This window comes from Salminus brasiliensis, chromosome 19, assembly GCF_030463535.1.
Source record: "Salminus brasiliensis chromosome 19, fSalBra1.hap2, whole genome shotgun sequence".
NCBI classification, from domain to species: domain Eukaryota; kingdom Metazoa; phylum Chordata; class Actinopteri; order Characiformes; family Bryconidae; genus Salminus; species Salminus brasiliensis.
In genome coordinates, this window is record NC_132896.1 from 2,270,480 (window position 1) to 2,284,334 (window position 13,855).

The following is a 13,855-nucleotide window of genomic DNA, read 5'->3' on the forward strand; positions in this document are numbered from 1 at the left end:
ACTTAAAATAGTCTCACTCAACACAATATCAAGCAATATGCTTAATAAAAGTTCTTAAAAATGGTTCAATAATCGTTCAATAAAATGTCACCAAGTCTGTGTGTACTATGTAGAAAGCAGCTGTATTACTCAGCGCCTTCAGTCCTGAGCATCTCTGACCAATCAGGCTCATTTTGTTAAGGTCAGCAAATGCATTTATAATCATCTCAAATCACCGGATATGCTCCTTTTCCAGCTTCGGCACTGGTATCCTAAAAATAGCTCTCTGGCTGCCAGCAGAACATCATTCACAGCACGCCACTATTACACATTCACACTAGCAGACGACCGCAGTTGCAAAGGTACATCTGAAAAAAGTTTACTTTTGAAAAATCTCAAATTGAACCAGTATACAAAATAACTCTGAATACAAACTCCATTCAGCATCCACTGATAAATACAAAATGGCCAAACGGATACATAAAAAGGGGGTTACCATTCAAGTTACAACCGTTTTATGATAGTAATAAACGCCGACTGCATACATGTTTCAAATGTACAAAACAAATACTTGGTATAAGGCAACATGCATAGCTGAACACTGCGAGTTCTGGCTGAAGGCATAAATGAATATAGTTCAGCTGTGAACACTCATCATTTCCTTAGAAATGACTTCCTCTGAGCATGGAATTGCACTGCGGACTGGGCTCCTGAAGTCCTTGATGAATTGGCTAAGGTGCAGTTTAGTGAACTTGACTTTGTTGACTGAGCGTTTCATTGCTGGCCTTAAAAAGTGTACAACTATGCATACACAATATGGACAAAAGTATTGGGACACAATCTTAATCATTGAATTCAGGTGTTTCATACAGTCTTATTGCCACAGATGAGTAAAATTCAGCCTCTAGTCCTGCAGTCTGTCTTTCTTCCACACATCAGTGAAAGAACGGGAGGTTCTGAAGAGCTCACTGAACTCCAGCGTGGTTCTGTATGTAATAGGAGACACCGCTGCACCAACAACAACAAGTCAGCTGATGAAATCTCCTCCCTCCTAGATCTTCCTCCATCAGCTGTGAGTGGTGTTATTATTGAACAGTGGAAGAGTTTAGGAGGAACAGCTCACAGAGAGCAGCTCAGTGTCCACCGAGTGTCTGTCAGACCATGTAAAGTTACAGAGCGGGGTCAGGGCCGAGTGCTGAGCTCAGAGCAGAGTGCAGAAAAGCCTCCAACTGACTCAGTAACTGCAGCAGAGCTCCAGACCTGCTGCTGCTGGTAGAGCTTAGAGCAAAGGAGGACTAGCTCCATATTAATAATGCCTGTGGGGTTAGAATGGGGCGTCAGAAATGCTCCTGCAGGTGGAATAGGGTGGGGGTGTCCAAATACTTTTGTCCATATAGTGCAATAAAGAGCAATTTCTGTCATCAGTCGCAACATACAGACCTGTCCAACAGTTTATAGGCAGTTGTGGATTTTACCTCTGTGAAAGATTCAGCAATACAAAAAAACAACAACAAACATTGGAAGTCTAAAAAAGTGATATTGAGAAAGACATCGTAGACAAGAAATGACAAGAAAGAGCTTGTTATGAAAAGATTAAGAGTCATTCCTGGGTAGTTTGATGTTTTTCATGGCAATCGGTATATTTTGAAAACCCCCAAAATGAAACCCTTTAGAATAGAGCAGTAATAAATGCAAATGTTCAAAAAACATCGAAACCATCGCTTTAATGTTTTCCTTAGAACTGATGAAGATGGCAGTGTCTTCTTTCCTATTCTTCCAAAGTGCTCCAAAAGACGCACAAAATCCATCATCAGCATCCATCTCTGCACACCACTCTCTGTGAGCAGCAATGGTGCCTAAACAAAGTGCACAGTCAGAAGAGGCGTGAGGCCGATGCCAGACCTGAGGAGTGAGAACACCACAGCTATGCAACACTCCTTTCTAAAGCAAGGTGCCCTTTTTGTTCTTTGGTTGGATTACACGCTTTATACCGTCCAACTCCACGCCTGGTCTCACGAGGCCGCTGAGAAACCTCTCTCCAAGGTAACGATAATAGCCGCTTTCCGAGGCATTCTGAGGCATTCGGAGCCAGTCTCGCGGCAGCATTTGGAGAAGCCCAGGCTGGGTTGTTATTCCAAGTGCTTCAGCTGTGGACCAAATCCAGAGCCTTGTTCTCGATGACTGCAAGTTCACACACTGACGAGGGCTCCGGTCCAGAAAACCTCGCACACACTCTCGAAATCGCGCCTAGTCACCAGAGTCCTGGCTGTCCGACTGAGGAGAATACTTGAGACGAAACATCCCTGTTAAAAACACACACACAAGCATAGGTAGCACATTATTCCCAAATTCCCATTTTTATTGCATTAAATATTTGCTAACTGTCTTCTGTGGGTTCATTAACTCCTGAAACAGTTTTTTGGACAGAAAAGGATCATTTTACTGATGCCACCCGACATTATACACAAATAAGCTAATAAGTGATATATATGCACATATATGTACTGTACACTGTGAGGTTCTACCCCCCTAACCCCATCCCTCTACCCCCCGTCTCTCAGCAGTGAGAGGGTTTTTTATACAGTAGAAGCTCCAGATCCCATCAGAACTGATAAAGCAGGTGAACATAAATCCAGTAAAACGGAGAAAGTTCTGAAGAAAGAAAGTAGTGAGATCTTGTCGGTGAGCTAGTCTGAAGAACAGAGCTCGGTTCCTCCAGGTTTCTCCTGGACGCCCCCCAGTCCAGCCAGCACAGCGTGGAGGATGTGTTCAATCAACTCCATCAGCAGCAGCAGCAGCAGCAGCAGCTCACCTGATTTACCATCATTAAGCCCTGATTTACCACCAAACCAGGTGTTGATCTGAGGAGAACTCTAAATAACACTAGACTCCATGAGAGAGGAGAACTTTGGAGATGTTCTAATGATGAACACAGGGATGGAGAACCACCACCACTTTCTGTGGTAGTGTTTATTCTAATATCAGTGTTTTGACCAGATTCCCATTATTCCTGCACAATACTATATATTTTCTATGTACACACACACCGATCAGCCATAACATTAGCACTGACAGGTGAACACTGATTATCCTATAGTGTCTCCTGTAGTGTCTCAAGGGGTGGATCTACATATTAGATAGCGAGTGGACGGTCAGTTCTTGAAGGTGATGAAAGAGCTGAAGCAGGAAAAATGGACAAGCGTAAGAATCTGAGCCACATCTTTGACAAGAACCAAACTGTGATGCCAGACACCACCGGACACCTTCAGATGTCTTGTGTAGTTCGAATGCTCAGATGTGTGGGGCTACTTAAGGCTGTTGGGTGTGTACGTGCATATAAATCTGGGCTTTTTCCAATACCTTGCTGAGTGGAGTCCATTGGTGGCTGTTTGCAGTCTTGTGCGCGATGGCCGCTCAGCCCGCAGTTGTAGCAGGACATGTTCCCCGTCTTCTTCTGTCCCGTGCCTCCATTTCCCATTATCCCATGGGGTTGGTATACATTAGCCCCTCCCCCTAGAAAGCCCTGCATGGGAGGGAGGACCAGGTTCTGCTGCGAATCATGCGATAGGCTACTGTTGTAGAGGGGTGGGGCCACCAGGGGGTAGGAGAAGGGAGATGCAGAGCCACTTCCTGTGAGGAGTGGGCTGAAGTGGAGCAGAGGCCCCAGCGTAAACACGGACGTTCCGGAGAACGGGTGCGGGAAGTAGCCGCCGTAGCTAGCCGGCAGCGTGCCGTAGGAGCCACAGTTTCCACTGCAGCCGCACGAACTGCACACACACACGGTTGAGCCTGAACCCGCACCGTTTGCCTGGCCTGAACCGTATCCTACCGCTTCTGTGGTGATGGGACTGGAACTGGGAGGGGCTATGGAGGGGCTGTTGATACTGTAGGTGTTTCCAGACACCGCCGCCACAGGAACGCTGCTGCTGGCTGTTGCCACGGGAACGCCGCTGACGGGCAGGAAAGCTGGTTTGGAGGCCAAGCTGGGGGATGAAGAGCAGGAAGAGGAGGAGGCAGGGTGAGGGTACTGACTCGTGCGGATGTGGGCGGGCGAGGAAGACACCTGCAGGTGTAGCGCCGGGTGAGAGACGTGATGTAGAGTGTTGGAGGTTGCAGTTAGTGCTGTGCTGGTCTCCACCATCAGTCCAGGAGGTGAACGCAGCACTGCTAAAGGGCCACGAGCGCCAGGGCCTTCCTGGTGCCCCTGCGGTGCAGCATCTACGCTCACGCCAGGGAAGAGGCTTTCGAGGCGAGCGCCAACAGCCACCCCGGCCCCAGACGGCTTGGGCCTCTCCTCAGAGCACAGCGGTGGCGGACGGGGCTTACGGGCGGAGTTCATTCCTCGTCCCGGAGACAATAGGGGGAGGGAAGGAAGATTAAGGCTGCCCAGATGTGACGGCGACAGCGACGGGTCATTCTGGACCGGGAGAACCTGAGCTGTGGGCCGACAGGGGCTGGCGGAACCAGCAGGGTTGAGTAGGAAACAAGGCCGTTCCTTTTCTCCGAGCTCCGAGAGAGAGTCTACACCTGCCAGATCACAGAAAATACAGTGCTTTTTTAACAGACATTGACACAAACCCAGATGAACAGGCTGAGTGTGACAGTGGGACTAAAAAGCTCTGTTCGTATGTCAAAAACAGGGATTCCTGTGGTACTTGTTATTAATATAGCAGTCCTTTTACCAATTATAATAAAGAGGTCTTACCTCATGACTTGAATTCATGTATTCACTGGATCTGACCGGTATAAACGGCACCGCAGTTACATGCAGAAAGCTGTCTATTGTCCATTTAAGGTGGAACAGAAAATGTAAGCATGAAGCCGGAGAGTAACTCCAGCCAAGTGAGTGCAGCTGTGTTTGTGTACAGTGGCATAAATCGCTGAATGTAATGTTTGTAATGTTTTACTAAGGTCAAGGTGACGAGCTACACTCACGAGGCTGGAGTTCTTCTCCTGCTTTTTACTGGAATATTCCATTGCACTTTAAATGGTGAAGACGATAATGTGGAAAAGTAGAATATAGATTTCATGCTGCAACTTTCTGCGTTGTTTCCAGCTTTAATATAAATATTACAATCATATAAACAAGCAAAGGGATCTTAAACGAGCAAGTGTGTGGTCGGTATGACCTCACAGATTTGGCGGTGTTGTAGATATGGGCTGTTTACTGGGGAAGATGGTTAGGTGAACTTAGGTGAAAGCTCGTAGATGCGTCACATTCGGAGCTGAACGTTCCATGCTCAACATCCCACTGGTGGGACCAAACTAACCAGGGACCAGCCATGGCAAATCCCACTGGCAAGGCTGTACTTGCTTAATGTTTAAAGGTGGTTTGTCTTGACATTTTGAGTCTATTTGAACAATAATGAAATAAAAATATTATAAATCGATGGAATTAATCCAAATAATTGATGTTTGAACTTAACATTTTGTGTCATTTTGCAGATTAATTCAAAATTAAGATGCTTGCCAGATCTGCCACCTCCGAACATTTGACACAATTGCTAGAATTTAAATGTAGAGATTACTAAACTATGCCCTAATAACCTATGGAGAAGAACAAGCCACAGTAAGTGAATCGCAGCTTTAATAGATGTGATATTCGTGTTCTAGTAAGTGCTCTAAAAAGAGCTGTGCTGTGAGGTGTTGTGAGACTCGTACGTCTGTGCGGCTCCTTGGCTCGGTCGAAGGAAGCGTCTCGGGACAAAGGGGTCATTGGGCTGGAGGGGGCGCTAGAGTAGCCAGACGAGGAACTGCTGTCACGGAGGACGGGCAATGAACCAGGTTCTACCTCCACTCTCAACTCTGCACACGCACCAAAACAGCAAACAGCACATGGTATAAAACACAGTATGAACTTCATACACAATACATACAGTTACTTACTGTGATATTCTACCGCAATATGTCTCACAGAGTCTCCATAAACCTTGTGTCTGTGTGTGTGTGTACCTGTGTTGCTGCTGCTTGGGTGTGTGTGAGTTAGAGGGCCGTTGTAGCTGGAAGGTGTTACTCTAGCAACTCCTCCACAGGACACCGGAAACTGAGACATCACATATCTTTTCTCCAGCTTCTCCCTGTTTTCAACAAACCAAAAAAAAAATGTTAATTAAATAAACTTAATCATCTAGGAAATAAATTAGTGCTTCCTAACATTAAACCTGGGCACCTGATTATTGAGAAACCTGAGCTCTGCAGGGCATAACATCAAAATACAGGACTAAATTAACTACACAAACTGACCCCTAGATGGCGACGTGTACACATCCATTACAGCACTATCTTCTTTGTATACACTTTACAGTATGTCCAAATGTTTCTGGACATCTCTTCTAATAAATGCATTCAGCTACATTAAGCTGCACCCATTGCTGACACAGATGTGCAAAAGCACACACACACAGCTTGTCTAGTCCCTGTAGAGAAGAAGTACTGCCAATAGAATAGGACTCCCTGGAGCAGATCAACATCATGACCCTATTGGCTCCATGCTGCCTAATAATGCCAGGCGGGGGCTAGAGGAGGGGTATAAAGCCCCACAGCATTGAGCTGTGGAGCAGTGGAAGAACTGTGTTCTCTGAAATGATGGAAGGTGGAGCTCCATCCAGTACTTTTGGGATGAGTTGGGGAGTTGGTGATGATTAGGTGGGGTGGTGGTGATCATCATCCAACATCCTGACCTCACTAATGCTCTTGTTGGTGAATGCAGTCTGAAATTCTCCTCCAAAATCTAGTAGAAAGCCTTCTTCCCTGGACAGTTCCCACATGAGCTGAAAGCTGACACTTTAAAAGCCATTAAAAGTCAGATGCAATGATGTGATCAAATCTAACATTAATGAAAAGTCAGGACATGTGAACCCCTGAACCACAGCCTAGCTGCCTGTTGTCCTTCTAATTTTCCCAGGTATAACGATGGGAAAGCTGGAAAAGCACCTGCGGCTTTCCTTGCCTTTATCTCAAGCCTATCTCCCCTGCTTGTGCTGGCCAGTGGAAACTTGCTGATTTTGTGAATGGAAAAGCTAGTACAACAGTGTGTGTGTGTGTGTGTTCTTTCACTGAAACGGTCACTGATAATGTTTTCCTATAACATTAACCTATGGCAAGTCTGACCTAGTCATGTATTCTAGACGTAAGAGCTAGTAATAGAGTAGAACTGCTCTCAGTGGAAAAAGGGCACATATTCCGGCCTTGGCTGGATATTTCTGGTTGGCAGACCACTTTCTACCCAGCAGCCGCTGTGTCTGATACACTACACACACTCATATAAACACCACCATGTCAGTGTGTCACTGGTTCACCACTCATATAATCCAGTTTAATCTTGTGGTCAGAAACTAACCAATGACGAATAGGCTACAGCGAGGCTGATAAATACATACCAACTGTAATTGTACATATTATACGGTGGCCATTTAAGGCAGGTGGACCTCATGAAGCAGCCAGTGAGTGAAATACAAGCTAGGGGGTTGTAATGAACTGGGTGTTTAGATACAGCCTAAATAGTTCCCAAATCTGACAATGACTAGCAAATCATAGTTACACTAGGCTTCAAGAAAAAGCAGCTTATCTCCTCAGTAAAACACTGATATTAGAATAAACACTAATAATAACACTCCTACAGAAAGTGCTGGTGGTTCTCCATCACTGTGTTCATCATTAGAACAAGAACAGAAAGTTCTCCTCTCTCATGGATCAACACCTGGTTTGGTGGTAAATCAGGGCTTAATGATGGTAAATCAGGTGAGCTGCTGCTGCTGCTGCTGCTGCTGATGGAGTTGAACACATCCTCCACGCTGTGCTGGCTGGACTGGGGGGCGTCCAGGAGAAACCTGGAGGAACCGAGCTCTGTTCTTCAGACTAGCTCACCGACAAGATCTCACTACTTTCTTTCTTCAGAATGAGAAGCTCTTGTTTCTCCTTTTTACTGGATTCATGTTCAGCTGCTTTATCAGTTCTGGTGAGATCAGGAGCTTCTACAGTAAAACTCTCTCACTGCTGAGAGATGGCGGTTAGAGTGATGGGATTGGGTGCTGAAGATGTCTGCACAGTCCTGTAGGTGTAAACTTTATTGTCCACCACCAGAGGTAGCGTCAGTATGTCGCAGCTACCAGTGGGCCCGAGGCTCGCGAGTTTGAATCCTGAGCCATGCTGCTTTGCCATCGGCAGCCAGAGTGTGAGGGCGCACAACTGGCCGTGCTCTCTCCGGATGGGTCACTCATCACTCTTAAGTGATGGCGGCGTCTGACTTCTCATGTATGGGAGGAAACATGTGCTAACCCCTTACCCTCCTGGTATCGGGAGCATTGCTACTACCAGGAGGTGCCTGAAACACAACTACAACAAAAAAGGCAAAGCTTCAAGGGAAGCTAAAATAGTGGCTGACGCTATCTCCCACAGATAAGCAGAAACACCTCTACTATCCCAGCAATGCTGTCACCATGGCAACGTTACATGACTGCGCAACACTATCTGTCATGTCAACATATGGCAACATATGAAACCTATTGGAGTTCACACTGGTGACTGCATGATATACCTATGTCCCGTCATCATCCCCTACATGGGCTGCATCTCTCGCTCTCGGTTGATTGGTTGATTTGGATCCCCTAAACTGCTGATATTACAGCATTACTACCAGCAGAACCAACTTCAAGCGCAGTTCACCAAATGACCGAGCTCGTCCCGCAATAGTTACATCATAACCGACAGATATAATCGTCCATATGTGCTCCTGCCACTCATTTTTACTTACTTTCTGCATAGGTTTCTTTTCTTGTTTATTTTTTCCCCAGTTTGGATCATTTACATAATCTCCCACTATAACATGCAATACTCTTGACACTGGAGGCGTGAAGACCTACACAAGACTCCTCCATCACGCCGGTAGCCAGCGCCTCTTTTCCCAAACTGCTGGCGATTCAGTGTCACCATGCAGCCAATGCGTTTGGAGGAAAACGCTCCAGCATGGCACTGTCGTGATGTGGGGAGAAAGTGCCATCTACCCACCTTGTCCAGAGCAAGGCTCTATCAGCATGACTGGGATTCGAACCAGCGATCCTCTGGCCACAACTTTCTATAACTGGTACGACAACTGGTGCTTTCAAACTGCAAACCAACCCAATCACAGTTTAGTTTGATCCGGCCCGAGACCACCTCTTTTGGTCAAATCAAATTGTGGTCCTTTTAAACATGCTATTTTGGTTCTGACCAAACAAGGAAGGTAGGTGTGAAGGCTGGATGTCCGTTGTAAGAAAACCTTATATCTTTAAAATCGTAACTTTTAAATGCACAAAATCTGTTGAGTGCTGTTTTTGTGCCAAACTAATAAAACCAAAACCAGTCCGAACAGCAGTTATCAGTCCTACTGGAAATCTGCCCTTACTGATCGAGCTCCGACTCAAACACACTGATTAGTTAAGGCGGGGGATTGATGGACAAGACTGTGCAGGCAAAGCACATCTGTAGGAGTGTTGGTGATCACCAGGTCACTGTGGACTGTGTATGATGGATGTCCTTCTCACTTACTTCTGCAGCTCCAACTGAGTCTTCAGCTTCTTCTTCGCTCCCTGAGTCAGGTCATATTTATTCAGGTCTTCCTCTGTCAGAGCAAGGAACTGTGGGAAAATGACAATCCTAACTCAGAGAAATGTAACAAATGCAAAAACTTGAGCAGATAAAAATGGAGCAGATAAACTGATAAACGCTGATTAATTGACAACAATTTATTTTATTGGCAGCGTAATCAACAAAGCCGATGCGTTGCTTCAGCCTAAAAACACATTCACTATTTGTCCAAAAGTTTGTAGACACCTGCTCCTTCTTAGCTGCTTTTGACATTAGAGGTGATAAAATAGATTTTATTTTTCTTTTGCTGCACTTACTGCAGTTACTACATTTTGGAACATTGCTGTAAGGATTTGATGGCATTCAGTGAGGTCAGGAACTGATAATGGATCATAGTTCAAATAAAATCCAATTGTCACTCATACTTATCCCAAAGGTACTGGCTACAGCTCCACTGCTCCACTGCCTAGTGCTGCCTGGCTTTATACCCCTCTATCTACCGGCTTTAGACTCATGTTACATTGGCAATGGTTTTGTATGGTGATTAACTAATAATCATTTTATAAGTGTAGTCTGTGCATATATTTAAACATGCTCACCTCTTCCATAGTCAGCTGCTTGAAGACAGGATAGTATTTGTGCAGACGTAGCTTGCGTAACCAGTCCAGAATGCCATTCTGCTCTGGGCTGGGCTGGGACTGGGGGTGTGAATGGGGTTGTTGTTGGACAGGTGGTTGAGACTGGGGGTGAGGTGTAGGGTTACTGGGATGGTTTTGAGATGGGGTGCCCTCTCCCAGTGGTAAAGCAGGGAGCAAGGGCAGGGCTGGCTGGGGCAGATGAGACGGAGAGGTCTGAGGTATCGGGCCGTGGACATTAACGACCGGCTGAATGCTGGCTACACCGCAGACTGTCCTGCAGGACAGGAGTGGGAGTGGAGAGAGTAGATCGAGAAACAGAAGTGAGGGTGAGAGATACGAAGCACAAATAACTATTATTAATGTGTAATAATAATTACTGATACTAGCAGCAGTTTTTATGCTCATTCTCTTTTTCTGTATAGGCTGTAAAGGCTTCTGAAAAGGCTATAAAGGCTCCTGTATACACTATAAAGGCTCCTGTATAGGCTGTAAAGGCTCCAGTAAAGGCTCCTGTATACGCTATAAAGGCTCCTGTATAGGCTATAAAGGCTCCTGTATAGGCTGTAAAGGCTCCAGTAAAGGCTACTGTATAGGCTGTAAAGGCTCCTGTATAGACTGTAAAGGCTCCAGTAAAGGCTCCTGTATACGCTATAAAGGCTCCTGTATAGGCTATAAAGGCTCCTATATAGGCTGTAAAGGCTCCAGTAAAGGCTCCTATATAGGCTGTAAAGGCTCCAGTAAAGGCTACTGTATAGGCTGTAAAGGCTCCAGTAAAGGCTCCTGTATAGCCTGTACAGGACAATATTGTATTGTCCTGTATAGGCTGTAAAGGCTCCAGTAAAGGCTCCTGTATAGGCTGTAAAGGCTCCTGTATAGGCTGTAAAGGCTCCAGTAAAGGCTGTAAAGGCTCCTGTATAGGCTGTAAAGGCTCCAGTAAAGGCTCCTGTATAGGCTGTAAAGGCTCCTGTATAGGCTGTAAAGGCTCCTGTACAGAACTTACCTGCTAGCTCCTCTGTACTGAAGCAGACAGCTTAGATCTGAAATACGAATAACAATATGATTAATGTCTTAACATCAACATTTTCTTTCCTGCTTTTTTTTCCCATTTATCATCTTTGGCTACATTCAATTCTATAGAAGCTTCATGCTTATAATAATAAAATGTATAAAGATAATATATTTACATATTATTACTACTACTATTATTACTAACATAATACATGAAACAGTGCACAGAACAGTGCACCTGGATAAAAGAAGCATCTCTGCTAAAATACATAAGCAATATCAAAGTCACTTAAAATTATCGAGGTCCTGTCCATATATTTTACAAGAAGTAATTATTGTGACAGGCCTAGTTCCACTGCTCCACAGCTCAGTGCTGGGGGGGCTTTATACCCCTCTAGCCCACGCCTGGCATTAGGCAGCATGGTGCCCATAGGTTCATGATGTTTATCTGCTCCAGAGAGTCCCAGAGGTCTATTGGCAGGACAGCAATGGGTACAGCTTAAAGTAGCTGAATGCATTCATTAGAAGGGGTGGCCACAAATATGTGGACATATAGTGTGCAGATGTATCTGGAATTTTAATTTACTTTATTTAAAAATATTTCTATTGGTCCATTCATCATGAAGTTTGGACGGGCTGTGAGTGAAAGTGGTGATTTGCTCAAATAATTCATTTGATTAGTTACTAAAATATATGAATAAAATAAGCTTTATTGAATGAACTGAATGAATTAGTCAGTGTTGGATCAGACAGCCCAGAGGTCTTGTAAAAAGTTGGTAAGCTGGTAACTGGAAGATACAGCTGCAATTACTGCATCCTCCGGCTCGGGGACGCCACAGAGTCTAGTCTTATTTCAGGGCCCTCTCATAGCACAGAAAACTGGAAACCAGCGTACAGGATTACAACAGAGAGAGAGTGTGATTGAGCAGAGAGAGAGCGGGAGGGAGGGATGAAAACAGAGAGGGAAGGGTGGTTGAGAGAGACAGGAAGAAAGAGAAGAGAGCTCACCAACCCCAACGTTGTTGAAAATACCACACACACACACACATACAAACAAACACCTGCACATATGTACACACACAGATGCCAGTGCCCTTCTGTGTTATTTACAGATGACCAGATGAGGTCATCGCTCTCGAGGGCTCCCTGCTCACAACCAGGTCAACTCACATTCCTACACCACCAAAAATAGTAACCTCCCCCCGATTTCCCAGGAGATGGTCTGGTCCCAGTCTGAAGGTCTGAGTGGAGGCCTGAACACTATATAGTAGGGGTGTAACAACACGATGTATCATATTGTATTGTAATGTTTCATAACAACGTGCTGAACGCAACACAATGTACTGTACTGTAACATATTGTACCGTATGTACGTACCCTATTATACTGTATGTCATTGGATTGTATCGTATCCTATCGTATCATAACGTACATAACATTATCTTTTAATATTCATTATTGAACTGTATCATTATCTATTACATTTCCATTTACAGCATTTAGCAGATGCTCTTTTCCAGAGCTCTGTTCACTCAGAAAATACCCTTAGCTAATACAGTATCGGCTAGAACCCAGAAGATCCTCTAATCTTAGACTCTACTAAATACAGAAGTCTACACACTGCACACTAAGTATTCTCAGAAGAGGAGGGTCTTCAGTTTGGGTATGAAGACAGCGAGTGTTGGTCCTTCGGTGCAGGACAGTAAAAAGTCTGGACGCTCGTCTTCCGTGGATCTTAAAGGATGGCGGGTCGAGCCGAGCCGTACTTGAAGCTAGAAGGGCTCTTGGTGCAGATCAGCTTTTGACCATCGCCATCAAGTACGGAGGGGCTGGCTGGTCCAGTCTTGGCTTTGTAGGCCAGAGTCAGGGGTGTGAATCTGATGAGCTGGGCAGCAGCTACAGGAAGCCAGTGAAGAGAGAATGCAGCAGTGGAGGAGGAGCTGAACATGGCTGAAGTTAGAAATTCTGGATCAGCTGCAGGGGTCTGATGGTGAGCAGAGGGAGACCAGCCAGAAGGGAGCTGCAGTAGTCAGGAGGAGAGACTGAAGGAGCACCTGGGTGATTCTCTATTGTATTGTACTATAATGTATTGTATTATAGCGTATGCTATTGTACTGCATCATATTATAACATACAATATTATTACATATCCTATTGCATTGTAACGTATTAAAGCAACTGAATACTCAAGGTTGGGTGTTATCGTGATACAACAGTATGGTTGTGATAAAGCCATGTTGTTATTTCACGATAACAAACAACCTTGAATGTTCGATTGCTTTTATTAAACAGTTTGGAAAATAAATAAAAGTAATAAATGAATAAACTCAGGCCCAAGCATAGCATTTGAAATAAAGCTGGGCAATATGATGTTTTTTTATTGTATCGTGACAAATTTTGTTATTGTAAAACAATACGCTTTTTAATCAACAATATCAAGGATAATGTTGATGCTTATTAAACGCTGATCAGCTGCAGGTTTCATTACTAACAGTGTAATTAGACTGGTTTATTTAGATGAAGAGCAGCAGATGTGGAGTATAAATCACTGTATTCAGTACGGGAGAGGATCTGAATGGGGTTGGTGTGGCGCAACAGGTAACACCACTACCTGCCAGTGAGTTACCACACAATGTGGGAGACTGGGGTTCGATTCCTGGTCTGGG

At 44.9% G+C, this 13,855-nt stretch overlaps 1 protein-coding gene across 1 annotated transcript in view; it reads right to left on the reverse strand.

Moving 5' to 3' along the window:
• Positions 1-342: 342 nt before the first annotated feature.
• zcchc14 (zinc finger, CCHC domain containing 14) overlaps positions 343-13,855 on the reverse strand; it is a 33,463-nt gene continuing 19,950 nt past the window's right edge. The window contains exons 7-13 of the mRNA XM_072663705.1: positions 11,182-11,218; positions 10,143-10,455; positions 9,505-9,593; positions 5,932-6,056; positions 5,641-5,784; positions 3,340-4,506; positions 343-2,282 (exon numbers count right to left, since the gene is read on the reverse strand). Coding sequence (XP_072519806.1) covers positions 2,227-2,282; positions 3,340-4,506; positions 5,641-5,784; positions 5,932-6,056; positions 9,505-9,593; positions 10,143-10,455; positions 11,182-11,218 — 1,931 coding nt within the window. The 3' untranslated portion in view covers positions 343-2,226. The remainder of the gene's footprint in view (positions 2,283-3,339; positions 4,507-5,640; positions 5,785-5,931; positions 6,057-9,504; positions 9,594-10,142; positions 10,456-11,181; positions 11,219-13,855) is intronic.